This window comes from Acanthopagrus latus, chromosome 11 (genome assembly GCF_904848185.1).
Source record: "Acanthopagrus latus isolate v.2019 chromosome 11, fAcaLat1.1, whole genome shotgun sequence".
In the NCBI taxonomy this organism is placed as follows: domain Eukaryota; kingdom Metazoa; phylum Chordata; class Actinopteri; order Spariformes; family Sparidae; genus Acanthopagrus; species Acanthopagrus latus.
In genome coordinates, this window is record NC_051049.1 from 27,683,168 (window position 1) to 27,705,267 (window position 22,100).

Genomic DNA, 22,100 nt, shown 5'->3' on the forward strand with positions numbered 1-22,100 from the left:
GGGGACTTTGTGTTTTTTAACCCTAATTTTAACCCCTTAAGACATGCAGAACAACCACAGAGCCACTATTGCACTAACTATGAAAGAATATAGTCATATTTTATATCAAATTCATCATTTCTGCTCTGTCCTCTAGTTTTAACTCACCATGTGTTTTGGTTTGACTGTTGAGTGTTTAGCCGTAAAATCGTCCCTGCTCTGGCTATTTAGTCAAAGCATGCAGTGTAAACTTTTTATAGATGACATATAATAAAGTCACCAGCAGGCTCCCAAGCAGGTGGTTGCAAACTCAAACTGAACCCATTTCTGTCTCATCCTCCTCTGAATTTCCTGTTCCTGCTAACTCAGGTCAGGGTAATAAAACTGAGAGACACATCCATAAAGTTTACAGAACAGTGAATACAATTAATCATCTTTGTGCATTATTGTTTAGGTAATCCACAGTGACCCCAAGTGACTGATAAACTTAGTTAAAGAAGGAATTTCATTATGACCCAAACATAAACTTCAGAACAGACTGTAGTAACTTTTAACTCCCATCTCAGCTGCTGAAGCTTTTAACTCCTTCAGAGTAGTCATGTGTCTTGGTGCCTTGCACAGTCGCTCAGTTTGCGAGGCTGTCCTGCTCTAGATGGATTTACATGTGTTCCATATTCCCTCCTTTGCTTAATTATGGAGCTAACTTAACTCGGGGTGATGTTCAGTGATTTGGAAATGTTTTTGTACCCGACAGGTCTTACACTATTTAATAACCTTTTCACAGAGTTGCTTGGAGTGCTCCTTTGTCTTCATGGTGTCACTGTAGCCAGGCATACTGACTGAACAGTGACTGACCTTCAGACACAGGTGTGTTTATACTACAGTCACTTCAGACACATTCACTGCGCTCGGGTGATCTCCATTTCACTTATTGTGAGACGACTAGCACCAACTGGCTTGACCTCTGTTGAATATGTCAGTCACTTCAAAGCAGGTGAACATGTATACAATCACTTACTGTATTTTACATTATATATTTGTAATTAATGGACATTACTTTGTAGATATCATTTGTTTAATGTAACTGTCATGTTTTGTATATTTTTGGCAGTATATACTGTATATCTCTAAGAAAGTGCTCTAGTATTTATTGTTCATTGTCCCAAAAAATAATCAGGCCTCTAACTGTCGACTGACAGTGTTCCTTCAACATAATTATGATACCCCTTTATTAAAAAGAGATGGTGCTCAAATGCCTCTTTAAAAATGCTGTATCACAAACTAAATTACTTTCATTCATTGATTGTTTTCAGGTGGAATCAAAAATCTAAAATTCTGGACAAACCAACCACAACTGCTTGTGCGCCTTCATCCCACTAGAGTCAAGTATGTGATTTGGATGAACTGATCCATTGCACCTCAATTTAAAATTGTTTCCCATCTTCTCAAATTATAACCCATTAGACAAGAGATTCAGTGCAAGAGTTGGATTTTATTATTATGAACCGTTGACTTAATCAGCAGAGAAGCAAGGCTGACGACAGACAGAGACACACTGGAATCAGATCTTGTTGAACGCTGCTACGTCGACACTCTGGACCTGAAACCGAAGAAAGAGAAATGTTTAATGATTGGAAACAGGAGAAATGTAGCAACAGCAGGGTTAATCTTTGACTCCCTCACATCAGGAGAATTACACTGGGATTCAAAGATTTCTATTGAAAAACTGTTCTATCCCCTTTTAGACCACATGACCACAACAGCTGGACGTGAACACGATGAAACAGTCAAACACAGCAGATGTTTGAAATTACAAACAGGACGATAGAAACGTAAGGGATTCAGTTAGAAGCTACAAAAGTATTGAGAGCTGAACAGGCTGACTTTTAAATAGACTTTCTGCACAGACATGGGTTATGTATTGATTTAAGGAGGAGAGTGCAGAGGAGTGTTTGTGGACCGGCTTGGTGCAGGTCCATTGTTGGTGCAGCTCGGCTCAACCTGGTGTAGTAAAACTGGTAATGGAAAAGCAAATCAGCTTGGCTTGGTTGGACTCGGAAAATGCGAGTGGAAAAACAGCACTAGTTAAAAGGTCACGTAGTCTGACACAAACAGCCCTGCAATAAATCCTCCCTTCATGAAGTTGTTAAGGTTCAGAGTTTGCTGTTGATTTAACTTTCTGATCATTTTGGAAGCTGCAGTTTGTGGTGCTGTTGAATTCTATTGTTTTATACTGTAAGACATTGAGAAAGTGTAAGAGATCCGTGAGTACAAGTCAATTTATTAGCACCACAAGCTGCAGCCTTCTGACTAAATATTAATAAAGATCAATAAAACAGCTTCAACTGAAAGTGAAAATTCCTTTTATAGAGCCCTGCTGTGGTCAGCTGAGTAAATCTTTACTCTCAGCTTGAAAATCCATGCACAGAGCATGTAGCATCCATTTTGTTAGAATGACTACACACCAACGTACTGTTCCAAAATGGTGTGAAGCACCACAGGCTACTACTTTGTTTACAAGCAAACCAAGCAGCCTCAGGTTAAAACAACAGAGAGCGTACAGTGTTGGATCCCAGAGTGCTCCGTGGTAATGCTTTCTATGTCCCATGTCCCAAGTTGTTTCCATCTCTGTAGAACTAAACATTATTTGGTCACTTCCTAAACCTTCAATAATATAAAGTATATCTTTTTGACTGACTGGCTTATTCAAATTGGCAAATTTCATTGCAGATTAGGGATGTACTGATTATAGATTATGATGGTCAACTGCAGTCTGTTTATAGTCTTTAGTCTATTTTCTGTTAGAGCTCCTAAACTTTGGTACTCCTTGCCAAGTCTGCTATTTCTTTTATATCTTGCATCAAAACGTACTTTTATAGGACTTTTTTTCATATTAAATTTGTTGTTGGTATGTCTTCTATCCTTCCTGTCTTACTGGTATTTCATGTGGTTTTATGATAAAAATGTGTTATCACAGTTATTTAAGTGTATTGTACAGTACTCAGGTGTTCCATGCACAGAGAGTCCAACCTGTGGCCCTTGCATGTCATCTCCCCTCTCTTTCATCCCTTTTCCTGTCACCTCTCAATGCTGTCCTATCAATAAAGCCATGAAAAGGCCTTTTTTTTTTTTATTTAAATTGTTTTAAAAAGGTGACCCAGAGTACTTACATAATCTTCAAACTTGGTGATCTCTTCCTCCAACATGTCTGTCCCGACTTTGTCATCCTCAACCACACATGCGATCTGGAGCTTCTTGATACCATAACCCACAGGAACCAGTTTGGATGTGCCCCATAAGAGACCATCAGCCTGCACTGAGCGCACACATTCCTCCAGCTTTGCCATGTCCGTTTCATCATCCCACTTAAAAAGACAGCAGACAAGAGGCGATAGGTGTCAACTCAGACTTGAATAAAATTTAATGAGCCTGTTTATATTCTGAATTGTAGGCTTCTAAACAACAATTTTGATTAAATGAGGACAGAGAACAGACTTACAGGTTTGACATCCAGTAAGATGGACGACTTGGCGATGAGGCCGGGCTTCTTTGCCTTCTTCTCTGCGTACTCTTTCAGCCTCTGTTCTTTGAGTTTTTCCGCCTCTTCGTCTTCATCGCTCCCAAACAGGTCAAAATCATCATCTTCTTCCTCCTCCTCCTCCTCTTTAACTGGAGCGCTGCTCTTCTGTTGGACGGTAGTGCCCTGAACAGAGAAAAAATAATTATGTGATCACACAAGGGTCTACACAAGGAACAGTACCAGAGCTGCACAAACACTAAAACACAGCAGTGATTCAATAAAAGCAGTGTGTAGAATCTCACATTTGTGTAGGGAACGGAAGGAGTGGGAGCCGGGGTAACTGCTGCTGGAGATTTCTCCAGAACTGCCACCCGACACTCCAGTTTGGAAAGTGCTGCCCTCAAGTCTTCCACCACTAAAGACACAGAAGCAGAGTCAATGAGTCTTACATCAAAACAACAACTTCACAAAGACAACATGGTAGCAAAGTGTAATGTATAACAAGGAACACACGTGAAAATAAATACGAAAGATAGTTGCTGATTATTTTCTCTAATAATCGATTAGTTGTTTATTAGTTTATTTAGTTGATTAGTTGTTAGTTGTTTCTTGTTGAAATGTTGATCAAGTGCAGTCCTCCAGCCCCAAACATTTGCTTTCCCCACCCAGATTTATCGTCAAACCTCTGGTCACAAGCTCGCTTCTCTAACCTGTAAACCACCACTGCCCTGGTTGGTCATATAAAGTAAGCAGTTTTCAGGCTCAGACAAGATTTTCTCCTGAAAAAAGTTTTATTTTTCTGAAAAAACAGAAACTACAATGCTCAAATGTTTGGCATCTAACTAGTTTAACTAATAAATCAAATAGCTTTTTTGATGATTTGGTTTGCTATCAGTTGCTCTAAAAATATCCACACAGTGCCTGAGAAAAACTAAAATTATTATATCTAATCAAAGTTGTCACACAAACAAACCTTTGTGTAAGCTCTGGTTCTCCAGCTCCAGGCTCTTGATGCGAGAGACGAGTTCTCCCTGATCAGCTACACTGCTGCTGCTCTGCACAGGAAACAGAGAAATGTTATCTGAGAGAAGCATTTAATTAACAAACCAAAGCATCAGTCCAATTTTTAAACTCGGGACTGCCAAGGATACCAAAAGTGAACACACAAAACACAGCAAGTGTCCATCTCAGCAGCGTCTACAGCAGAAAGCTTTAGATGGAGCCAGACAGAAATATCAGTGATAAGCAGCTACTCGGCCTGCAACACTCCACACAAATTCTGACTTAAGGTTGAATTCTAAAAGTCAAACTGAAGCTGGGGTGTCAGCGAGCTGCTTCCAGGGACACATGAGGCTCTGCACTTACAATCTGGGACTGTTGGCTCAGGGCAGGTTCACCAGATCCTCTGTTACACAGTGTAGTCTTCAGCTAGCGGGAAGTAATGAGGGGATTTCAAGTATGAAAAGTGAGAGGAGGAGGAAGAGAAAATGCAGAAGGACAACTGCAGAGGAGGTTTGAAACAAAGCAATCAGGGCAACAAACACTGTAGAGGTTGGATGTTATGGAGGGTAACCGAAGAAAGGCAGTTCTGTCAATACAACACGTCTCTGTGAGAATGGGAACCTGAAACCTGGGCCATCTCTGCGTCTGAACACAGTGTAGAAGGATTTGTTTACATCAAGTTTTGTTTAGCATCATTATACCGCAGAATAGAAAGAGAGAGAGCTTTCAGCTCAATCATTTTAGAAATATGGCAGCTAGCACTGTTGTCATATTTAATCATGAAATAAAACCTTGCTTTGGACTTTCTTCCTTTCTGTAATGAATCTGTTCCAGCAGCAAAGTCACATGACTTTGAGTCATTGTTTTGCGACCAATCGTCTGCTTGGAAGCATACTATATGGTTCTCGATTTCCATCCCACATCGCTGCATCTCTCGGCTTCAGCTGAGCATGAGCACCAAGCTTCTTCTATCTTAACATTAATTGAATCCGTATGCAAATCAATTATATACACTTACACTTATTTATAAAGAAAAATCAAAATGTCTCCATACTGTGGGTCCAGTGGAACCTTGATTGTTGGAGTGGAAAATGTAGAATAAATGAGAAAGGGAATATTTAGCAGGAAGCGTGTACTTACTCCTGCTAGAGATTTCTGGATGTTCTCTCGGGCTCGAGCAATGTCTTGCAGAATGCTGTTAGCTCCAACATCCTTAAAGAAAATTAACAGAAGTCAATGCTAATTCATCATTTATTTGGTGTTTCAGTAAATCTGAATGACCAGCGATTCAATGAGTCGTCAGTCATATTCTTTTGCCATTTCATTGTACATTTTCCCTGTTCTTCAACATTTCATAACACAGCAACTATGCATAGAGTGGACAGATTTTGTCCAAAAAGAACCAATATCAGTCTTTTCATGTTTACAAAGTTGTCAGGTTAGCTAGAAAAATGGCTCCAGATCAAAGCTGAATTTCTTTCCTTTATTGAGGAATGAGATGTAGGCAAAACCCCCCAATTTCAAACATTATGAAGCTGTGACTGTTCTCACTCTGCATAGCATAGGCATTCAATTCATTAGCCTACATTTATATAAAAAAAAGTTTTATAAACATCAAATATGTTGTCTTTATAATAGATAAAAGAGGATAGCCAAACCATTACATTATCTTTCATTTACAATTTGGGGTTTTGGAATTTTTTTGGAAAAGGAAAGAAAGAGAATTTTAAGAATTAATACAAATATTGGTCAAAAGGTTGGAGAACTCTTGCTATTTCAGATGTTAGTTAAGACAATTTAAACCATAAATACTGAACTAAACCTCTGTGACAGGGGCAGGTACCTTTGTTGGTTGTGAGGAGCCATTAAGGCGCTCATAGAAGCGTCTTTCAGCCTCGTCGTAGCGAGGTTTGTCAAACCAGATCTTCTCCTGGGCCAGAAAGTCCACTGAACTCATGGTACTACTGAAGAAAGAGCAAGGTAGGACAAGAGAGGGGTGTATGAAGAGGACACAGGAGGTCAGGGAAAAAGGAAAAAAATATATATATCTGTATTACTATTTAAAATAATTATGTGTAAAATCATCTGATATGAGATCTATGTTCACAATGTCAGATTTATTAGCTGGAAAATGGCTTAAATGTCAAGCAGATGAACCCAACGCAACTGCACATAAGGAACTCAAAATGAAACAACAATGGTTCATACAACAACAGTCATTCAGGAAACTTTAAAATAGACCTAAAGGAAAAAGAATCAGTGAACCAAGACAAATGAAAAAACGAGATGAGAAAGTGAAAAGAAAAATGTTCAAGCATTCAAAAAACAAAAAAGGAAACACATGATCACAAAGAAAACCAATGAGGGATAAAACTGAAACATCTGGAGTAGCTCCACTCTCCCGGTTTGGTCATACTTGTCCCTCAATGGGGCGACGGAGGCAACTGATGCTGCTTCTGGCCTCCGACCCTTCTTCATCACCACAGCTTCACCCCCACTGTAAGCATGGAATCGGCTCTCTGCAGCGTCAAACCGCCACTTGTCCAGCCACACCCGCTCGCTGTCTAGGTGAAGGAAGTAGCAGACTCCAGCCCCTGATGGTTCTTCCTTCTCTGGGACTTCAGCTGGCTCCTCTTCCTCTTGGATAGGGAGCAGAGCATGGAAGAATTCTGCTTTACCCTGCTGGACCTGCCGTTTTTCCCCCACCACCATTTCCTCATCCTCTTCTTCCTCCTCCTCCTCTTCTTCTACAAGGCTTTGAGGGTGGTCGCTACTTCTGGCAGTGGAGGTGCAGCTGGAACGTTTGGAGGAGTTGTTACCATACAGATTCTGGTAGAAGGCAGCTTCAGCACGGTCGTACAGCGGTTTCTCCAGCCACACATCTCTAAGCAGCTCCACAGGGATGCGGGGCAGTCCATTAATCGGCTGTCGATTGGTTGGTGTAATGGCTGCTTGTTGGATGACCGGGGTTGCTGGAGTCGGGGCGAGAGACTGATATCCTTCATCAGGTGTTCTGGGTGCAATGGAGTGGTTAAGCTGAGGTGGGAGGTCCAGAGAGTTTGGAATGGATGGCATGGATTCTTCAATGAAGCGGCGTTCTGCTTGGTCAAAAGTTGTCTTGTTCACCCACACAGTCTGGACAACATGATGGCAGGCCACCTGATCACCATGGGAGCACACCAGTCCTGAAGAAGATGGAGCCACAGGGGATGGAGATTTTGAGGGTTTGCCTGCAGCCGAAGGTGACCGGTTGGACTGGGTTGTCCCATTGGAGGAGCTCGCCAGCCAGCACTGGTAGAGGCTCTCAGCTCGCTCGTAGATGCTGCGCTCAAACCAAACGTTAGCACACTCAGACTGCAGACCAATCAGCCCAGCGTAAGGGTCAGGTGACTGACTGCTGCTTTTGTCTGCCTTCTCCTTGTTCTTGCCGTTACTTTCAATCTTCCCCTCAGAGCGACTCTCAGGATTTGATGAACGTTTCTTGCGGCGACGGCTTTTCCCACTACGCTTTCCATCTCCGTTCAAGCTGCCACTCTCTGGGGACGATGACACCCTCTCGCCGTTTCTTTGGCCTGATTCAGCCTTGTTCCTACACCCCAGTGCTGCGTTCATGGACCGGTCCACCTGACAATTGCTGGGAGGCTGATCACACTCCGACTGATCCACTGCAGAACACTGGGGCATCTTCTTAGACATCATCTTTGATCCGTTGCAGGAAAGACAAAAAAAAAAAAAAAAAGAGAATAACAGGTACACACTATTGGATTAGTTAAAGAGACGCAGGGAAGTTCAGAGACACAAAGGGATTGAGCTAATAGACTCAGTACTGCCCATGAACCGGTGTCACACAAAGTAGCCACAATAATAGACTATGAAACATTCTCAGAAAAAAAACAAGAAGCATGCAGGAAATTGGGAGAAACTCATGCAGAGGAAAAAAAATGTAGAAACCTGTTAATGATTTGTCAAGAGTCAGTATCAGGTAAAGAGTCCTACCAAAGTTAGGAGAGCGTCCAACTAAACTGACATGGTATAAACTCAAGAATGTGTTAAAGAAGTGATGGAAATTTTTTTCATGCTGATCTTACTTTTTTTCTGTCTTACTTTCTATCTTACTTTCTAAGTTTTTTTCTGTTACATAAAAATTCCTTAAAAAAAGTCATTTAATTTAATTTTATTTAATTACAACTAACTCCTTGTAAAATCCTAACAATCATGTATTTGATGTATGGAACTATCATTCAAGGACATTTCTAAGCATTCATTGCTGCAACAAAATGTATTTTGGAAAAAAAGGCTGCACACAGCTATTCAGCTATGTTAAGGCAGACTAAAAAAAATCATGCATCATCATGCATTTCCTTGTGTTCAGCCTACTCTGTATGCTTAAACATGACTTGACTTAAATTCACAGTAATTTGTGTATTTTAATATAATTTAAAGCGTTAATTTGGTTTATAAAGTGTGTATTTTTCAGACTTGACAAATATTGACACAATGACATGAGAACATGCAAAAGAAAAAACAGGACAAGGTTGTGACAGCTTTAGGGCAAAATGTTGAAAAAAAAAAAATAAGCACACACTAGCTTTATTTCAATAATCGGTGAAAAGATCTGACATGCTCATGCAAACAAACTCATTAATTCAGTGAGTATTAAGTACAAGCCATGCTGTTTTTAGGATGTAAATAAATTCTTGTTGCAATACAGGAAATGTCCTCACTTAATGATTCACCATAAAGATGTTAATGTTATCTAGCAATACCACTGAAATTGATTTGGGAGTGTTTTGAGAAGGCATTTACTCTTTAACTTTCATTAAAAGATCTTATTCAAGCTCTTAACTCACCTGCCTTGGCAAAAAGGTGTTGAGCTTAAACTAGTATCAAAGTCTGACACTCAACACGTTCTTTTCATCCAGTTAACCGCAAGCCATCGAAAAAAGAAATTTAACAATCACCACCTTACAAAACACTGAAACTTACACAAAAGGGCAGAACAATGAAAAAATGGCAAAGTTAGACAAAACTCAAGAGGTCAGTGTTACAAAGAATACTTACTTGTCAATTCTGAATGCAGAATGAGGGGAAAGAAGCTAGGTGTTAACATTTCTCTCCAGCAAAACCCCAAGCAACAACTTGGATGCATCTGAAAGCTTTTACCAGTTTATCTGCACTTCCCCTTCCTTCAAATCAAAAGCATGGGGTAGAGTTTAATTTCCTCACCACCATCACAAATGCACATTTGTTGTTAATGCACTCCTATTAACCAAATTAATCTACCAATCATACACTTTATTGGTGATTTTACAACCTAGAAAACACAACTCTTTTATGCAGATCACAAGCCATGCTGCCAACTACACATTCATGTATGTGCTTGACTACTCCTACGCATCTAACCGTTTCTTCTGGAGGTTTTTAGGATGCACCCTTTGTTATGCAGCTCTATTAAATGTCAGTGTAAAAACTCAAAACAGGTTGTATTTAAAAAGGGAATTCTATATTTTTATTATGATAAAAAAGTCCTTTTGAACAACAAAACAAACAATGTGGTAGTTCTGTCTGTCAATACTTTCCAGCTTCTCTACCGTCTGTAGCACTTTGCACCAAACCCATTTGTTCCAACGCCCGTCATGCAATTGCTGTCTGTTTTTAAGCAGTCACTTTGGGAGCATTATGTCTTGAGAAAGGCCTATAAACAGCTGTGCACTCCCTGTGGTTTTTAACAAATAGGAGGAAACAGCTGGCTATTTTTGGCAGCATATTAATACATAATTGCCCTACTAGTGAGTATTTCTGGCAGCAGGATGGCGTACGTGGGATTGACTAAAAATAAACTACAGTGTCCATGTTAATCGTAATGAAAGAACATGTCACTGAGTGCAGTGGTGTGGCTCACTGAAGTGTTTTTAAACAGTTTTTGGACAACAATGAAGCTCTTGGGCACAGATATTTGGCTTTAGATGCACAGATGTTGCTTATTGGTAGGATCAGTTTTGGTCTTGTAATCGAAACTGAACATAAATCAGTAAAGTATATTTCCAGCTTTAACCTTTGAAAAGGTATACTCTGTAATTATGACCTGCCAAGGGACAGCAGTTGTAAATTACTGACTTTGATACAAATGGCAACATTTATGTTTTATTTTGTACATGGTCCTTCTACGGATAAAACAAATCAAGTAAAACATGGTTGGATGTCGAAGGTAGCACCAAAATATTGGCGGCAGCCTAAGCCTACTGCTGCTCACAATACTCTTTGCTGTAGCTATCTTTGTCTGCATTAACTAGCTGCTGTTAACAAGTAGCTCAGTTAGCTGTGGAGCTAACTGCCCGTGGTAGTTAGGGAGCTGTAGGCAGAGAGTGAATGCACAATCTCAGAAACAGACCATCGCTAATTTGGAGTATGAAGACGATTTAAAGGGGATCTGACTAGGACGATGACTCGGGATGGCAAGACTAGGCAGGAGGGGGCACAAGTGGACGAAAGAGAATTGGGCATCAGCAACAGGCAAAAACTGATTGGAGAGCAGGAATACTTTCACGTTACTCTGTGATTTGAGGATTTATTCAGGCCAAACCAAAGGTGACTGTGGGAAGATTGTGTTTTAATTCAATTAAAGTGAGAAAGTTGAATTTAGACTGTACAGTTGCATTTTGCTGTTCAGTGCTGTAAAGGTGTTAAAATATTTTTCCTTTATATCTTTGAGTTTATTTTGTTTATTTAATAGACTAAGTTAAAACTTGCTGCTTTTATACTTCCCAGATAAAACTATGGGGGGCAATTAAACTGTCGCCTCTTGGCGTACAAAATGACATTAGGGGACAGGATGGGCTGAGGCTACCTGGTTAGCATGCTAACTTCAACAGACCTCTCTGTAACACTCTGCATAGATCAGTTTGATATAACTGCAATGCTGTTGTACCTTCACACCTCTTTTGGTAATGTAAGTTCATTTTTCAAGATCTTACACTTAAATTCTGGTAATATGTAACACATAGGACCTTTAAACGTTAATGCTCAATTTCATTTGTCTATGTGTGTTTACATACTTCATTGTGAATATCCACAAAATGTTATGATTTGGGGAAGTCACCTCAAATGACCTTTGTCAAGTTTCCTGTTACCTTTGAATACTGCTGGCTGATGCAATTAAATATATTTTACTATAATCATAATGTTTTCTCATTGATACCTACGGGGCAGTTTAGCTGTCTCACACTCAAGGAGGTCAGATGAGGACAAACCCCATAGTAAGGGTGGGGTACAGCGATTTGCTCGTGGCCACCTCAGCAAGAACATACCACTGATTTATTCCTATGTAGCTAAAGACCACTGATAAACAGACTAATTTTATTTTATATTCCAAATACAGTAAGAGTCTCTTAACAGGAAAATCCTAACACTCAAATCTGAAATTATCAGTCTGAGTTCATTGCGATAACAGGATCATGTTTGAAGGACTTAACACTTTTAAAGAACACTTCAACTGAAGTTCAAAAGTGTACTGTCATGAAGAAGAGCCTGTCAAGCAAAATGTTTGACAAAGACATCAGCAGAGCCGTCATCATCAAAAGGTGCGCCCTGCTAACCTTTACATTAGCCATCTTTCATCTTAATCTAGGTCCTCGTAGCCTGGATAAAACAATAGTTTAGCATTTAACTGGACACCATGAACACATTGCTTGTTTAAAACCTGACACTAAAGCGTTCGTTTTTCATTTAACGTTTACATAAAATGCCAATCTTGACGGCCACGGGTCCACTGAAGCCGGTGTTCAACCGGCGTGACAGCCGCGTTAGCACTAGCAAGCTGCCCCATTCAGCTATTAGCCGTTAGCTAGCTAACACAAGCCGTGTCCCCGTTTCTGTCGCTGAATATTCAATAATTTACCAAAATGTCCTCTAAATGAATCCCAACATGAATCTCCGGGCTGAGCCCCCGGCTGTCAGTCAGCGTTGGCGTTACTTACTGCCGTGTTTTTTGTCTTGTCGGTGTGAGACCAGGCCGGTGGATAAAACGCGTGCTTCTCCGGCAGTGAGTGACAACGGGAAGGAGGAAGAGGAGGAGGAGGAGGAGGAAGCAGCAAGGAGCAAGGAGAAGCGGTGACTGTGTGATCTTAGAGGGTGGGGGAGGGGGAGTCATAAATCATTAATCTTTCCTGAAGGACCCATGTTAAATATCATGTATGGTTGATACTGATACTGTGGTTAAATCTGACGGATAAGCTGTGACCTCCAGGGGTCATCTATTACATGTTTTATTGAAGGTGCACTGTATAGTTTTGGGGAAGGAATTTTAATCAGATGATAATTATGTTTACTGTCAAACTGTCAAAAAAAACTCTGTTTTCATGACTGAGTAAACAAACTGACCAATTTCAAATGTTTGACTTTGTTTATGTCTGGCAGACCCCGCCACCTCAATAGAGTGCCAATGTCACGGCCTTTCCAACAGACCCTATTAAACCACATTTTGGGAAAACTTTGTGTGGTAGTGAATAGAGAGACAAAATGTGTTCGAATCACACATATGATGTTTGGCAATATAAAAGATCATTTTCCAGGTAAGAAAGGCATAACTTAAGCATTGTTTTGCCTCTATATATTTGTAGCTCACAAAGGTGATGTAGACCCTTTCACATATTTGCAGTTGTCAACATGACCAGATTTATTGTGATTTTCATCTTTGTTAGTTTGGTTTCTGTGCTGAAGCAGCAGCAGCCATGTTGGTGTTGTGTGTTGGGTGAGACGATGCAGTTCACTGAGCGGTTTTACCTCAAAACTGTATTTACTTTGTAACACAATCATTATCTTTCAAATTGACAAAAATGATGTGTGATTTATGGCACAACTCAAACTGGATCAAAAATGTATTTGTCTCCCCCAGTGATGACTGTTCAAATGTTTGCCGTAATAAAGTCCAACGAGGTCCACCAGCAGGGGTGAGACATCGGACAGCACTCTAGAGGTGGCAGGGTCCGCTCTCTCTAGCTTCACACAGTGTTCTGGGGACTTTATTTCCCTCTAAGAACAGCTTGTTATTCAATTATGGGAAGAATTAATATATTGAGTTAATACCTCATTAATATTTTAAACATCAAAATTCTGAGTTTGTATTTCTTCTTTAAAACTACACAGTGCTCTTTAAGACAAAGACAGGATCTAGATTTGGTTTAAAGGAACACTCCCACTTTCCACCTTTGTCCTACGATGACGAGCTTTTACTGTTTGTGACACGGCATGTGTTCTTGTAAAACTTCCCTCATTGCATCAGCCGTTAAATCTGGTAATGTGACAGACAAAACAGTGGCAAGAAGGTCTTTTGTCCAATAATTTATTCTCTTAAAAGCAGGAAATAAGGTTGTCTTTGTTTCATTTTTTTGTTTTCTTTTCCCAGAACTAACACTTTGAAGTCTTCAAAGCTTTTGTTGTTATTGTTCGTGTCTCCACAACAATCACAAGTGTGACTATAACAGATTTTATAGCTCCTCTGGAGATCTCCACCATCTTTTATGAACTTCATCAGCAAAAGTTCATAAGCATAGGTTGATTAAGATCATGATATATAATCAGTTAGAAAGTAGTGAACTACGTGTAATAATGATATACAACAGAGAAAAGCAGAAAATTGAAAGAATTTAGATGCTAAAAGCAGTCTAAATGACTTAACACCCATCAGGTCTGTTGTTTTATGCTGTCATGAAGAATACATTTAACCCTTAAGGGTTCCACTGACTCTATTCCTCTACTCAGTCGGTCTGTCTGTCTGTCTTTATATAGCTTCTGTTCACTGGGAATTATTTGAGCTTCCTGTTGATGCCGGATTTCAAGACCTCCATTTAAAAAAAAGGCACAAAGGCTGAATAAAGCACGAAGGGTGCCAGTTCACATGGCACTTTATGAAAATCCGGACAAAGCCCGCAACTAGATGTTAACTACACCTGGGACAGAAACCACCAGCAGCTGCACAACTACAAACCCTTATTCTAACAGAGAGGATATATTGATGAATGATGGTGACAGCAGTGTTTCCTTCTGTATCCAAACGCAGAGGTTAAAATGACCTTAACTGAATGCGACTGAAGTTCTGTGCATCTTTTTGTGATTATATCAACAGCTGGGAATATGGTTATCAAATATGGGTTAAATCTGACCTGCATTATGAAAGAAGAAGATCTGGGGTGTGCATGTAAAAGTAGCCATTTTCTCAAATAAATCACAGGGTCACGATGCAATTAATTTAATCGTCATTGTCAAGATTAAGCCAATATTTCCTTTTTCCTGGTCAAAGACACAAAAAATAGGTAGTATGAGAAAATAAAAGGAGAAAATAGAATAAAAAAAAAAAAAAACGTGACAAGTCCTGTTTTGTCTGTGTGTTCCATGGTGATTGGTTGAGCCAACGCTCAACTTCAATAAGGTCCACTGTGGTTATTAAAAGGCAAACAGCAGCAGTCATTTCCTGCCTCCGGCTGCTGACTTTCGGCCAAGCTCCCTGGCTCTCTCTGTGGCGGACTCCACAGCGCTCATGGTCGACGCTCTCACACCGCCCTGTTCCAGGGTGTGAAGCCCGTAGATGGTTGTTCCACCTGGTGTGCAGACCTCGGAGCGCAGCTGAGCTGGATGCTTCCCAGAGTCACGTAACAATCTCCCAGCACCCTAAAACACATCGGATAGAATCCAAATTAGTAATTAGTGATTAATGATTAATGATGGTGAGGCCACATTTTGTGCTAGTATCCATGAAATGTAAAGAGCAAACAGTATTCTTAGAAATACACTACCTGGCCAAAAATAAAAGTCACTACCTGGATTCAACTAAGCAAATAGGTAAGAGCCTTACATTGGATAATTACTGTAGTGAATAATATGTTTCAGCTGGCAACACGTTATTTAACTCTGATGCAGTGAGTAGCTTCAGACTTAAGAAAACCACTAAACAGTGAGGCTAATTGGAAAAGAAGGCTTCATTTTGCTAGGGAGCATAAAGATTGGACTCTGGAGCAATGGAAGAAAGTCATGTGGTCTAATGAGTCCAGATTTACCCTGTTCCAGAGTGATGGGTGCATCAGGGTAAGAAGAGAGGGGAACGAAGTGATGCACCCATCTTGCCTAGTGTTTACTGTACAAGCTTGCTGGGGCAGTGTTATGATCTGGGGTTGATTCAGTTGGTCAGATCTGGGCTCAGTAACGTTAGGTGCCCCAAAGATGAGGTCAGCTGACTACCTGAATACACTGAATGAGCAAGTGTTTCCATCAATGGATTTCTCTTCCCTGGTGGCGTGGGAATATTGCGAGATGACAATGCCACGATTCATCAGGCTCGAATTGTGAAAGAGTGGTTCAGGGGTTGCAGCAGCCCAACTCTCCCGTCATCAATACAAGATCTTGGTGAAAAATGAATGCAGCTCTGGACAGAAATAAATGTTGTGACACTGCAGAAGCTTATCGAAACCATGCCATGGGGAATGTGTGTCATAATCAAGGCTAAAGGCCTTCCAACAAAACATATGAGTGTGATACTTTATTTTTGGCAGGGCAGTGTTCTAAAGCTGCAGGTGTTGCAACAGCGAAACACACACACACACACACATGCACACACACAAAGTATAACTGACCAGAACAGTTTGAGATGCGATGCTGTGTGCCAGGGCACTTGGCATTCCCATTTTAACAGCTCCTTCTGCCAGCGCTTCAGCAAACAGATACACCTGCAGAGAGGAATCACAAAGACTAGGGGACTAATAGGGGTGTCACAATTTTCAAAATCCATGATTGGATTTGTCCTTCAATTTTTTATTTACATATACATATTTTTTTCAGCACTGACAGCAATCTATGGAAGCCCTGAGGGGCAAGTCAAGCAAATGAAATGTGCCACCTGTTTTCAAAATCAATCGTTTTAGTAATTTTTTTAACAAAACTTCTTAAATGTTAGGATTTTCTGCTTTTCTAGGTCGTTTAAGTCTGTAAATGAAGTCTTTGGGACTTTGACTGTCGGTTGGACAAAAGAACCAATCTGAAGACATCACTTTGGGAAATTATGATTAACATTTTTCATAATTTAATCAACAGTACACAGACTAAAGCATCATTTGATTGATTGTGAAAATAATCTCCATCTTAGTCCATGAAAATAATGGTTAACCGCAGCTCTAAACCCAACCAAACAATCCTGAACACTCACAAAAGCGACTCCGCTCCCACTCAGTCCAGTGTGGATGTCAATCCAGGCCTCAGGTCCCTCCTCCACTAAACCACAGCGGTGTAACAAGGAGCGAAGCAGAGCTCCATCTTCCGGTTTTGCATGAGATCCCCGAGCGAACAGGAGTGCTCCTTCCTGAACTAAGCATGGAAGATTTGGCATCAGCCTGATGGTAACTGAATTCTCTGGTAGGAGCTTGGGATAGAAAAAACATAACATTACAAATTTTTAGATCACAACAGACCGCTATTTAGTTAAAAAAAAAATTACACATGGCCAAGGACACTCACCTCTTCCAGTGTTGCCAGTGTTACTCCTGCTGCAACAGAAACAACTATGTGTCGGTCAGTGACGTGTTGCGAGATCTCATTGAGAACAGGTGGAACCAGGTGAGGTTTAACTGCTACAAAGACCACATCTGACCCACAGACCACCTCCACGTTGGAGTGAGTGATGGCAATCCCCAGCTCCTGAAAGCCAATGTGGGAGGGACGTTACTGACACACGTTTACCTGTTACAAGATGTTTAATGAACATTACGTTAAATAAACTGTTACATTTAATTAGTGTCTTATTTGGGAACACAGTGTTACTAATATGCTAATTAGTTATCTCAAGTTATGATATAATGAAAAACTTGTAGAAACTTGTAGGACTCCACAGAAACAGAATGAGGTCAGTATTAAAATGGATTAGTTTGCTGCACAACCGTCCATTCATGAGGAACCTGATCTTACAAATAGTAACCACAATCTTAACTGCTCACTGACTGCAATCCAACCCGTCCTACTGAGAACTGACTGATACATAAAGAAGGAAAAAAGTACCTGAAAGCGTCCCAGGTTCCTGGACGACGGTGCACTGACTTTGACGTTTACAGGAAGAATGTTTCCTTAAACGGGAACACACAAGACAGTGTTAACTCACTTTACTCATGAAACCTCTCAGCTCTGTTTCAACAAATCTCTCCTTACTCACCAGACAGGATGCCTTTGGCGATGCCAAAAGCCATGTTCCCCGCACCGATAAAACCAATCTTCAGTTGCGAGTCCATCTCAGGGTCCATTTTGATCTAAAGGTACAGAGAGAATAGATCCGTGTGAAACATCAACACGCTAGCACCTTATGACCGGGGTGTGAATCACAGAACTAACTAACACACAATACTATTATTTCCACAATAACAATGGAGTCACACTTTTTCTCACATTCTGTTAAAGTCGATAAAATTGCAAGAGGTTAAAGTTGCAGTGATTAGTCAATTAATTGATTTGCCGACAAACAGAACATTATTCTGCAATTATTATGATAATGGCATCTCATTAGCAGCTATCGTTCCAGGTATTTTCTAGGCATATTTGCCAAAAAGTTTAGTGGTTACACCATCTCAGGTGTGAACAGTTTTCTGTGTCATATGTGAAAGTAAAGTGATTTTTTTTTATTTAAGGGTTTTGCACTGCTAAATAAAATAAAACAAAAAATATGTAAATATATCGATATGAAAATGAATAATCAGTTGAAATACAATTGATCATCTATTCCGTAAATATCTTTATAACTGAAGCAAAAACCATTAAAATGGTACTGAGGCTTAAAATGGGCTCGGGCTTTCGGTCAGTTTTCACAATTTTTGGACATTTTACAGACCAAACAACTAATCAATAAAAATAAATTAGAAAGTAATCATCAGATTAATTGACAATGTAAACAGTCCTTAGTTGCCACCAGTATGCAATCTGTATGTGCCACATCCATAAACAAAAAAGCTGAACTGCCACACCTGCAGCTTACTATACCCAGTCCATTATTCATATGCTTTCAACACTACATATGAGATCCCAATACAATAATAAATCAAGTATAGTAATTCAGTAGTACTGTGCTATTAAAGGCTATTGCATTAATAACAAAAGCTAAGAGACCATTGTTGCCGATCATCAACAACATACAGACACACAGAGAAGCATTGTGCCTGTTGACTATGTCCACGTGCACACATGAAACCTGATTTCTATGAGCAATCAGGTTATGGAAAGAAATCAAACGTGTTGATTCCTGAATGACAGTTGGACAGTAATCAGATTTCTGTCCCTCCCCACATAACGGCTACCAAAGCCTAGTTTCTCTTTTCTAGGTCTTTTTGTCATGCAACTGCATCCTCAACCCAGTTTAGAGTTTACAGGGCTGACAAAGCTGCTCTCTGCAGCCAAGAAACCAGCAAGGTAGGGTGTTTACACATCCAGCACTAAGCTTTGGACTGCTACAAGGTTATAGGCCCGTGGCTAGCTGGTTAGCATGCTAGCTTTAGTAGATACCTCTGAAACCCAATACATAGACATCCTTAACACATCCACAAAATTGCATTTTTTTCACACTCTGTTGATAATTTTGTTTAATTTGAAATGTGAATGTATTACATTTCATACCTTTAAAAGAAAATAATGGGCCTTTGAAACAATAGTGGAAAACAATACAGCAGGCCAATAGATATGGCAAGAAAACTTACTCTGGGCTTTGTATCAGAGGTGTGCAACACAGATCAGCCCCAACATTAAAACCACTGACAGGTAAAGTGAAAACATTGGTCATCTTGTGCATCAATGCATTATTATGTTGGGAAACCAACATAACAGAACAATGCACAGAAATGGCCTAATGAATGAGCTCAAGGTGTCAGCCATGCCTCCGAATTCCAAGGATCTCAATCCGATCACACATCTGTGGTACATCCTGGATCACATCCAACCGAAGGAGGCCCCAGGACTCAAAGTCATATCCACAGTTGGTCCTCAGATTGAAATTGTTCCAAGACATCCCACAGATGCTCCATCAGATTAGGACTTTGAACATTTGGAGGCTGGGTTGATGCCTTGAGCTCTTTTTTCACCTTCTTGAGGCCATTCCTGGGCAGTTCTTGCAGTTTGGCAGGACCCACTGTCCTGCTGGCGGGGTCACTGACATTGGGTGAACCGCTGCTAATGGGGGGCCTGAACTTTGTGTGGGAGAATGTCTGGGTGAGTGATCTCCACAGGAATGTAAGGAGCCCAGCATTTCCCAGCAGAACATTTCACTGCAAGAAGATGGTCAAGGTTGTTAATTTCTCTTGTCAGTGGTTTTAATGTTGTGACTGATCAGAGGATACTTTGTGTTGTTCCGTATAATGAATGTTTTTCTTGCACATAAATTCTCTCTTGAAAAAGAGACCCTGATCTCTCTGTTTGAATAAAGGATTAAACAAAACTGTACTGCTTTACCTCATTTATGACAGATTCTGTGGGCTTTGGATTATTGGTTTGAAAAAAAGAAGCATGTTACGGCTAAGTAACCTAACAGCATCTACGGTTACCACCAATAACAGCAGCAGTTACTCTGCTGATGTACTGCCGTCTGTTTGTTTTTAATATTAAAGTGACAGGTTGAATATTCTTCACCATTAATCTGGAAAATTCACAGCAGATTTATCGATAATAATGAATAAGAAGGCCATCCGTATCCTGGGACGCCCCTTCGACTCAGTGCAGGTGGTGGGAGAAAGGACAATCTGACAGCACTGGAGAGGTCTTTCACTGACAGGCTGCTTCACTCTATGTGTGTGAAGGAGAGATATCACAGGTCCTTCCTACTGGCTGCTGTTAGACTCTACAACCAGTGCTGTTTCCACGAGATCCCCCACACACCAAAACTGACCTCCAACTGTGCAATCTCAATATCTCGATGTGCAATTTCAGCAACTCAATTTGCAATGGTATGAATATTTTTTAAGTTTTCTTATTTATATTCTTCTCACTGCTTTTTACTTTTTTACTGATTAATTGTGTGAATTGGTGCCCTCTAATTTTGCTATCCCCTTTGTACTTTAACAATGCAAATTTCCCAGCTGTGGGACTATCAAAGGAGTATTTTAGCTCACTTTTTTTTTTTTTTTTTTTTGTTTTGCAGCCCTGGGACATCTCAAAATCAGTTATGAGTCCCAAAACACAAAACAAAAACTCAGATGTCACAGAATAAACAAGCGAAGCACTAAAATATCCCACTATCACTATCTCATTTTGAACTGCGTATACCATATTCCTGCAAGACATATCGTCCTGAGAGTGGACTTAAACTAGCGAATGAGTGTGAATATGAACAAGCCAGAGACATATTCACAGCAGGCACACAGTTTTTGTTTGTTTGTTTGTTTGTTTGTTTTTGATGGACGCATGCATCTGGACAACACACGAGAGAAATCAGATTATGATCCAATGACACATCGCATCCACGCCATCACCCCTACAATTAAATCCAGGTTCTGAGTGGAAAGGTCCGGGCAGGGCTGCGGCCACAGCAGCACTGATGCTTCCCCGTCAGAGTCTTCTGTCACTTCATCGTTCCTGTCTGAGTTGACCCCAGCTCCGACCAGCGGGTGTCTGGACTCCATAATAGCCGTCATTGTCTTTTCATAACGCCACCAGCCCTGTATTTTGGTGGGGGCCGTGGAGTCGGGCTCCCTCTTGCACTTGTAATATGCACTTTTGAGAAGTTTCCAGCGAAACTTTAACTGGTCCACAGATCTGTGATAACCGGCCGCTGTCATCCTCCTGTGCGCCACCTTGAAGAGTTTGTTATTCCTCACTTTCCTACCGTCTAAGCACTTATTGATGTCCAGCTCCTTGAGGATTTCCAGAAACAACTCCGTCTCCTTCACGTCCCAGTTCTGCTTCTTGATGCCAGAGTCATCCATTGCCCTCGTTGTTGTGGCGACGCAGCCTCGTTAGCTCCGCGGCTAGTAAACGTTAGCCCAAGGGGTGAATGTTCATACGGCTAGGCTGCTAAATAGCTGCTAGCATATCTAGTACGTGGTGCAGGGACAGAGCTGTGCTGCAGCTAGTTCGGAGCTTAGCCGTGTTTATCCTACAGGCTGTGAAAACCGCGCTGGTAAAATGTTAAAATCCTGTTTATAGTTGATACAAGCTCTGCTTCTGCATCTAGCTAGTGATAGCGTGAAAATAATCCCAGACAGATTAGATTAGACATACAATGCACGTGTTTCTTGTTGACTGGACAACCATAAAATAACACGGAGTGACATAAGCAAGCTGTCAGGCGATGTTGTGAATAACACTGGTTAATGTTGGTTCGAGGATATTTATTCACCTGATGTTTTTCAGTTTTGCTGACGTCCGACGTTTAGTTAAACTCAGACTGTAGTTTCATTTAAACTCTCAGGCCGGACACATCCGGAGCATCCACACACCGACCAGCTGAGCTGCGCTGACAACCACGGCCCAACCTGCTGAGCCTCGCTGAACTATCGATGCGTTTGATTTTTACTCCTCTGTTGCTGCGCCAGGTGGGCGGCACCCTCTCCAACATCAGCCACGCATTCCAAACGAGACTCCGCGTAGG

The 22,100-nt window shown here is 40.8% G+C and overlaps 2 protein-coding genes across 7 annotated transcripts; both read right to left on the reverse strand.

The window, feature by feature from the left end:
- Positions 1-1,451: 1,451 nt before the first annotated feature.
- LOC119029228 (elongation factor 1-delta-like) lies at positions 1,452-12,634 on the reverse strand. Of its 4 annotated transcripts, none has more exons than XM_037115923.1 (9): positions 12,478-12,634; positions 6,345-6,465; positions 5,642-5,713; positions 4,865-4,927; positions 4,473-4,554; positions 3,802-3,914; positions 3,479-3,682; positions 3,150-3,344; positions 1,452-1,579 (listed from the first exon to the last, which is right to left on the reverse strand). In XM_037115923.1, the coding sequence occupies exons 2-9, from the start codon at positions 6,456-6,458 to the stop codon at positions 1,541-1,543; spliced, it is 882 nt and encodes a 293-aa protein (XP_036971818.1). In that variant the 5' UTR covers positions 6,459-6,465; positions 12,478-12,634; the 3' UTR covers positions 1,452-1,540. The 4 variants fall into 4 exon arrangements, with proteins under 4 accessions (XP_036971818.1, XP_036971819.1, XP_036971822.1 ...); XM_037115924.1 differs by having other exon boundaries at positions 6,345-6,462; positions 12,478-12,629; XM_037115927.1 differs by lacking the exon at positions 12,478-12,634 and adding an exon at positions 6,918-8,551 and having other exon boundaries at positions 6,345-6,462.
- A 1,490-nt stretch (positions 12,635-14,124) lies between these two features.
- pycr3 (pyrroline-5-carboxylate reductase 3) lies at positions 14,125-21,991 on the reverse strand. 3 transcript variants are annotated; one of them, XM_037115921.1, is made up of 7 exons: positions 21,849-21,991; positions 17,691-17,784; positions 17,540-17,604; positions 17,003-17,182; positions 16,695-16,907; positions 16,126-16,218; positions 14,125-15,166 (listed from the first exon to the last, which is right to left on the reverse strand). In XM_037115921.1, the coding sequence occupies exons 2-7, from the start codon at positions 17,776-17,778 to the stop codon at positions 14,963-14,965; spliced, it is 843 nt and encodes a 280-aa protein (XP_036971816.1). In that variant the 5' UTR covers positions 17,779-17,784; positions 21,849-21,991; the 3' UTR covers positions 14,125-14,962. The 3 variants fall into 3 exon arrangements, with proteins under 3 accessions (XP_036971816.1, XP_036971815.1, XP_036971817.1); XM_037115920.1 differs by lacking the exon at positions 21,849-21,991 and adding an exon at positions 20,989-21,798; XM_037115922.1 differs by lacking the exon at positions 21,849-21,991 and adding an exon at positions 21,336-21,775.
- Between the last annotated feature and the right edge of the window lie 109 nt (positions 21,992-22,100).